Below are 8,186 nucleotides of genomic sequence, written 5' to 3' on the forward strand. Positions count from 1 at the left end.
AGTTCTCTCCTATGGGGGGGAAGAGATAGCACATAGTAAGTAAAGAAAAACTAATTCCAGGGGAACAAAGACCCTTAATGAAAGAGCAAGCATTGAATCCATGCTGTGCAGGACCAGAAGGCAGTGTCACTGAAAAATGGGGCAGTGGGATCTGTGGCAAGAAATGCCTGCCACGCCCTGTGGTTGAGTGCCTTTATAAAACCAGATCCGATTTCTGTCTTAAACCTTTACTTAATGTAGGTGTCCGTTCTGATACATCTTTACATCTGAAACCTCTTGGCCAGTTTAACTGCTCTATCATATAGTTTAATGTTTGTTACTCCTGGACTACCTCTGTCAATTGGCCGTGTCCGGATCTTCAATGTCATGTTAGTGGGTTTCCTGTGTAATATGAATTTCTTTATCAGGTTTTTCCAAGAAAACAACAACAACAACGACTAGACATTCATAAACAAAACTAATAGCTGAAATCCTGTTGCACAGCTTCATGTGTGCAATGATGATGGCATCATCACCAGGAGCAAATTTGGGGGATTTGGCAGTGCATGCAACTAGTCCATAAAGCATGGAATTGCCTGCACTCTGAAATCCCCAAGGAAGCCTTTAATCAGTGGCAATTTGCTGCTGCTGTCATCATGACTGTTGCATATGTGGACTTGTGCACCAGGATTTCAGCCAACATTTTTGGCAACATGTTCATTTTATAATACAGATTCTTCCCAACCAGCCAATAATGTTTGCCACTATGTCAGCTCATTTTCTATCTCCATCAATAAGGTGTGATCATCATACTAAACTAACCCATCTATATCTTGGTGTATCCAGATATCCAGACCTAGCTGGTTGGTCAGTTTGCTAATAATGATGATGATGGTGATGATGAAGAAAAATGTCTCGTCAAGTAAATTCTGACTCATTATGACTGGTTTCCAGGGTTTTCTAGGTAGAGAGTACTTAGAAGTGGTTTACTCTCCCCTTCTTCTGGGGGGCACTTTGAGGAAGTGTAGCTTGCCCAAGGCCACACAGTTGTCGTGTTGGCTTATACGCTGCCCCATAGTGCTAGAGCACTCTCTGGGTGGCTTACAATGTAATTATGCAAGGAACACTTTGCCCACCAGCAAGCTAGATACTCATTTACTGACCTTGAAAGGATGGAAGGCTGAGTCAATCTTGAGCCAGCTATGTGGCTTGAACTCAGATCTTGAGCAGAGGCTTGACTACAGTACTGTAGTTTAACCACTGCACCAGCTGGCCTCAGACCACTTCATGAAACAACTTTTAACAATGTAATTTTTGACACATGGAAGCATGTTAAGAAAAATCTCATCTGATCTAGACAGGTTTATCATATTGAATGTCTGGAAGATTTGTTTTCGTATCACCAAACCCAGATATAGTATTATATTTGAACATATTCAAAACAAGATTTCAATATAGGTTAAAATGCTTTCTTGGTCCAAAGAATAATGATGGAACTTGTCTTGCCCAGGTAACTCCTTCTTTGTTTCCAGGACTCTATAGTTGCCCTGCAAGCTTTAACCAAATATGCAGGCTTGACGTACCGTGAGATAGAAGAGCTAAAGGTTTTGGTGAAGTCCAGCAAGGATTTCCAGCATGAATTCCATGTGGACAAGAAGAACCGCCTGGTGCTGCAGAAGGTCTCTCTTCCAGAGATCCCAGGTCAATACAAGGTGGAGGTCTCAGGGAATGGCTGTGTGTATGTGAAGGTGAGCTAATGGACCAGAAAAAGACCAGTGAGCATGGCCTTTGATTTACTAAGATTGAGATGTGAAGTAGAACCTGGCAAAAGTCTCCAAAGAGTTATCACGGGAGCCAGAGAAATTGTGTATCGAAGGGAGCAGTAGAGGCAAATGAATAGAGAACCTGCGTTTATCAAACTGACTGAACCTAGCCAAGTAATTTGTCCTGGGAGACTGAGGTGGAAATGAGGCTTGGCTGGAATCCTTAACAAGAGTACTCTCCTCCATGGTGCAGTATTTTGTTTTAAGTCCAGCTTGTGAAAAGGATTTCATTATTTATTATCAAAAATGTGGGGAAAGCATTAGATATTTCTACTCTTAAAATATATCCCCCTCCCAGAATTATCCCAGTTCTCCTGGCCAGTGTCAGCCTTCCTGAACACACTCCTCCCCAGATGTTATGGACTCTAGTTATATTTCATCAGCATCGTCAAAGGTCAGGGTGATGGGATTTGAAACTCCAAACATCAGGAGGGTACCAGATTGGAGAGGACTGCTGTATCCCACAAGTTCATTGAACTGAAGGAAGTTGAAATACATATCACTTGGAGTATAAAAATAAATGACGGGGGGAAACTAGGTGGCCCACTCAACATTCCCCTGGTGAATACACAGTCAAGCCATTTGCCATTCACTGTTGTAGGATCTCTCTTACCCAGCACTGTTACTTGTAAGGTATCAAAATAAAAACACGTTCTTCTGTCTCCTAGGCCACTCTTCGCTATAATAAACCTCCTCTGAAATCTGATGCTTTTGCTCTAAATGTGACAACATCATCAAAGGACTGCAGTCAGAATTCCATAAAACAGTTTGATATCTACCTCCAAGTGAGGTAATGCTCTGTCTTATTTGTCTTTCTGCTTTCTATAAGAAACAGCACACTCGGAGCCAAAAAGAATATGGGAAAAAGTTATAGTTGCAGGCAGATAAGTATGTTGGAGGAACAGGCCTTATGTTTTTAAAATAACTGCTCAATGGGATTGGTCTGTCATCAGGCATCTTCAGTCTATGTTTTCCTTTGGAGGCAGAATGATGAGCAGAAAGGCAGGTAGATTAACTAGACGCCGTGAATTTCTGCCCTTTGATCTGTAGCCAACTAATTGTTGTGTTCTAGGTGACCTGGAATTTTTTGGGGGTGGTGGTGGTGAAAAGCCAGGTAGCTATTTTGGGGCAAGGAAGACAGGAGAATGCAGGAATTCCCAGCCAGGCCCTTGGGGAGGAGCCCAAGAAGCAAAGGACATGATCACCTGCACATGCAGAAGGTGAAAAGGAGATGGGATGTAAAGAAACAAAAGAGTCCTGGCCAAGGGATTTGCAGCATAGAGCATGATAATGATGGGGGAAAAGGTCTGTCATGATCACTGCATCAAACAAGCCTGTCCAAATTTTATGACTTATCAGTGGCAACTGAAGAAGCCTTACTCTAAAAAGATGAGGCCAGAGGGGCCTTCAGCTGAGTCTAGTGCACAATTTCTTGTGCAGCTAACTGAGGACAGCAGGGAAGAGATCCATATGGCACGGGAAAACACATACCAAAGTGGTTTTGAAATATCATGAAAATCACTGAGGGCTTAGTCAGCAGAGGAAGGAGGGCCAAGGTGTTATTATTTTCACTGGGACTCCGATGTTCTCGGTTGCTGCTCCCAGATTCTGGAACTCTTTCCCACAGGAGAAATGAAAGAAAGCCCACCACTCAAGTTCATATTTCTCACAATGTTGGTAATTGTCTTCATTATTGAAATCTCATTCCTTCTTCCTGTAGCTACACAGGTGAACGGGAGACAAGCAACATGGTCATTTTAGAGGTGAATATGCTATCCGGATTTAGGCCTATGAAGAAATCTGTAAAGAAGGTAAGATGATTTAAAATGTCTTCTATATACCCTCCATTAATTTGTTTATTTTGGAATTTTTATCCTACTATATTGTCAAAACTCCTGTTCCATAAAAGTGATGACTAAGGGGAGGATGTCTATGATGGTTCACATTTTCTCTGCAACCTACATTTGAACCCATGAGCAAGTTCAAACATGTTTATGGGACATCCGGCCTTTCTCACCAGATTCCTCATAAACATGTTCAAGTGCACCCATAAGCTCAAACATAGGTTGCAGTGAAAAATTCGACATGTCATAGAACTCCTCCCCTTAGTGATGATGCTACCACCACCATCAGATTACTGGTAGTTGAAGAGTTCTTGCTCCTATCCTGGGATGTGACCAACTTGCAACCAATCATCCTTGTGCAGACACAATTGACAGAACACAATTGTAGTTGTTGTACCACCCCAACAATTATGTCTAAAATATTTTATGAAAAATATATTATGAAATTATAAAAGAACATTAAAAACACAACTAAAGCTTGAGAAACCCAGCAGAAAAGAGTAAGAACTTTAAACCTCCCCTCTAGTTCCCCTCCCTCTTATTCATTCATTCATTCATTCACTCACTCACTCATTCATTCATTGCCTATGGCAGTGTTTGAGCAGTGTCCCAATTTATGTGGCATATAATTATTCATCTACAGTACATGCTTTTTTCTCTTTTACCATGAAAAAATATACTATACATTATTTTTTTTTTGTTTCTTCTAATCTTATCAGTACAGCTCATTTTCTGCAGGAGAATCGTGAAGATATGTGCTGATCTTTAGGTCCTTTGTGCAGTTCAAGATTTTATGGGACTCCAGTTGCCTCCCTCAGTACCTTTATTGAGACACAATTTTTTGAATTACATTAACATTAAAATACTTTAACCATGTCTTTTCCCCTTCTATTCTGGCAGCTGCTGGGGATGACCCAAGTTAAAAATGTGGAAATTGAGAATGACAAGGTCAACATCTACCTGGATCAGGTAAGAGATATTCACATCTCTGTTAGAGTGACTTAAAACTGGAGTATGAAGAAGAAGCTCTGAGGTGGTGGTTCATCTAGGACAGGGGTCTCCAAACTTTTGACCATGAGGGCCACACTGGATACTTCCAATATTTTTGAGGAATGAAGGAACAGGAATGTGCGTATGTGTGTATGCGCGGCCGGTCGCCCTGTATGCATGCACTGACACCTCTCTCACTTATCTTGTCTTGTTAATCTGCATTAATAATAAGGGAACTAGTTTAAGATTAAACAGAGATAATTATCTTCACTATTGGAACCCTGTTCAAGTTAAGTTGCTGTGCTATATGCCAAGTAGGGGAGCTGAGGAAAGAAGCATTCGAGAACCAGGAGACAAGTGAGTTCCTAAGAAAATTAGTTTATGTCACAGGAAAACAGGATAAGAAATGGTCAGGCTACCTAACAATTTTCTTTCCAGTATTACAGGCACTTGTAAGCATAGAGCTCTGCAAAGTGTTGCACCATTCACCATTTCCAACACTATCTGTAATTTTTCTCTTCTCCTTGTAGATGGATAACAATGTCCAAAAGTACAATTTCTCTGTGAAGCAGAGAACTGAAGTATTGGATCTGAAGGCAGCAACAGTGAAAGTCTATGATTACTATCATCCCGGTAAGCACATCTCATTGCAGCAGGGATAGGTATAACCAAACGGATTCCATTTATCGATCCACAAGTCCTCTTTAGGTGTTAGTTATAGAAGGCTTTACTGTAACACTGAAGGGAGCCAGGGGTGCGCACTTGGCTCCCGCCCTTTCTACAACTGCTCACTCTTGTGTTGATAAGGGATATTTGTTGGAAGTTGGTTGTAAGCATGTTCACAAAGCATATTCACTTCTCCACAAAGACCAGGAACCCTCATAAACCAGCATTCACAGCTGTGTGAAGCTGTACTTGAAGCTCTTTAGCCATCTTTGCAGATCTACCTCACCAACCTTAGGAGCTTGGGAATGGAGCATGCAGAGGTGAAACCCCCTTCACTGTGAGACTACAGCCCTCCTTCATGAATGTCTGAAGTGGGCCCATATGTAGTCGGCATGTAAAGATTCAGATGTACACTTACCGCATCAGAGTCATGTTAATTTCACTGGGTCCAAAATAAATGATATGACATATTTTGACCCACATTGACGTTTATGCTTCCTGAGTGTATAATTATAGAATTATAATGATGAGTTATTAGCTCCTGACAAGGACGTCCTGACACGTATAGACATACACTAATGGGAGATTCAAATGGAGCCTCCAGGCGAAGCAAAATGGAAAGCCATGTCCTCAAGCACTCTAAATAAATGCCCCCGTGCACATTTCTTGATACTGCTAAATAAAAATATTAGTGGTGTACTTTTCTAGGTTCAGACTGTTTGTTTGCAAAGGATCCCGATGAATGAATGAAATATTTTTGACTCATTGAATGCCAAAAGTACATTTTCCACTCCTGTAATTTACCACAGGTTGCAGAAAACAGGTTGCTCCAAAAATGGCTGCAACAGAAATGCAAATTCATCAGAGAGTAAAAGCCTGGGGAAAAAAAAACATTTTAAAAAAAGTAACTAAAAGCCTAAGATAAAGTGAACCTCCATAGACAGTGGCAAGTCGGCTTTGCCCTGTAAATCCAGTGAGAAGGAGCCAAGATTTCTCTGAGATCACTCATCCTTGGCTATGCTGGCGAGGGCTGGTAGGAGTTGCTGGTCTAACAACATCCACAGGGCTGCGTTTTGCCCATTCTTGTCCAGCAGTAACTTCTGGCAGAACATTAGAGAAAAAGTGGTATTGGGGTTTCTCACAGACTGTCCTCTCTTTTTTTTTCATGCGCAGAAGACAATGTGGTTGAAGAATATAACACACCTTGTAGCAGAGGTAAGGATGGGGGGAGGTTAGTCTTAGTCACATCCCAAAAGGTGGAGGAGGGCTCTCAGACTCCCAATAATCCAGAACTGCCATTGGCTAATGAGGTGATACTGTACATACTTGTGCTTTTGAATCATTAATTTGGTCAATCATTTATCTTGAGACCTCTAAATAAGGTTTTCCAATTCAAGCAACTGCTGCTGGACACAGTACTCAAAGTGAGGCAAAACCAGTGCCGGATATAGGCAAACTAGTCCTTCGCGTGATTTAGAGGGTATAATTCTGTTAATAGCATTGGCCTTATTTGAAGCTACATCACACTTTTGGCGCATACACATTTTTAACTTTGTAATTTAAAAAAATCTCAAGATCCTTTTTACATGTAGTATTATTCTCCATCTTGTAAACGAGCATTTGGTTTCTGAAGACCTTTTTGAATTTTGTCTTAGTCTTCCAGAGTGTTAGCTATTCAACCCAATTTTGTGTCAACCATAGATTTGATAAGCCTTTCCTGCACCTCCTCATCCAGGTCATTAAATAAAATGTCAAAGAACATTGGGTCCAGGACTGACCCAGTATCCTGCTTGTTACCTCCTCCCGGCTGGAGAAGGAACCCTTGATAAGCCCTTTAGCACAGCCCTGTTTATGTTTAAAGTATGCAAACTAATTTCTTTATATTTCTTCCACAGATCACCAATAGTTCTATATCTAAAGCTTGCAGTACCTCTCCATCACTGGTGAATACTGTAATTGCTCAAGAAGATCTCTCATCATATGTTATTATACAGTAAATGTAACCTTTCTCATTTAACTGTCAGTAATATCTTAGCCATTGTGATACAATGAATTCAGGAAGCACTTATCATTTGGATATTGGTTGAAAGTGGAACAAATTGAAAAATTTAATCAGGAGAGGGAAGAAGAAGGCTACTGATGTCAAGATGAGATACAATCCAGGCTTCAGTCTGAGATAATTAACTGAGGTCATAATAATGACAAGTATATTGTAACGGAACCCAAAGTATGACGTCATTCCTGCATGTCAATCAGGGGATGGAGCAGGAGGGGCAGAGTCAGAATGACAGTTGAAACAGCTGGGTGAGACAGTTAGGGAATCAGAGATAGAGAGAGAGGTTTAGAGAGAGTTAGGGACCAGAAGTTATTGAGAGAGTGCTAGGGCTTAGGTTAAGAAAGGAAATTGAAAGAGTAAAATATATTGAAGAAGCAGGAATGAGCGCATCAGTATAATATGAGAGATAATGACATGATCTGATACACTTTAACACCTGATTTAATATCCATGAACATATGAAACAGTTATATTTGATTCTCCTTATGATTTTGTTCAATAATAAAAGAAAATTTATTTAAAACCCTTGCCTCCTAAAATTATATGACTCTTTTGGGGTGACAGCTCCTGTGTGTGGGACTTGATTTGGTATTAGGAAAATACCTGGTGGCAGCGAAAAGGGCGTATTTACCTTTGTGGAGCCCAGAAGTATAAAGGGCACAAAGAAGGATCGCCACATATATATATAAAAAATACAATATATATAAAAACAACACCAACAAAGTAACTGTGGACTGTATTATTACTCTCTATTTACCAAAGGCAACTGGTTTCCTACACCAAGTAATTATTTTACTTATTCAGATAAGAATAATCAAATAAGAATAA

General features: G+C 40.5%; 1 protein-coding gene across 2 annotated transcripts in view; it reads left to right on the plus strand.

The window, feature by feature from the left end:
• The window catches only part of LOC110077995 (alpha-2-macroglobulin-like protein 1), a 71,300-nt gene extending 63,419 nt beyond the window's left edge, over positions 1–7,881 (plus strand). For both annotated transcript variants that reach the window (XM_072991650.2, XM_072991651.2), the window contains exons 31-37: positions 1,512–1,727; positions 2,471–2,592; positions 3,523–3,613; positions 4,547–4,615; positions 5,167–5,269; positions 6,476–6,517; positions 7,198–7,881. In XM_072991650.2, coding sequence (XP_072847751.2) covers positions 1,512–1,727; positions 2,471–2,592; positions 3,523–3,613; positions 4,547–4,615; positions 5,167–5,269; positions 6,476–6,517; positions 7,198–7,208 — 654 coding nt within the window. In that variant the 3' untranslated portion in view covers positions 7,209–7,881. The remainder of the gene's footprint in view (positions 1–1,511; positions 1,728–2,470; positions 2,593–3,522; positions 3,614–4,546; positions 4,616–5,166; positions 5,270–6,475; positions 6,518–7,197) is intronic.
• Positions 7,882–8,186: the final 305 nt, after the last annotated feature.

The sequence above is a fragment of the Pogona vitticeps genome, chromosome 2, assembly GCF_051106095.1.
Source record: "Pogona vitticeps strain Pit_001003342236 chromosome 2, PviZW2.1, whole genome shotgun sequence".
Classification (NCBI taxonomy): Eukaryota; Metazoa; Chordata; class Lepidosauria; order Squamata; family Agamidae; genus Pogona; species Pogona vitticeps.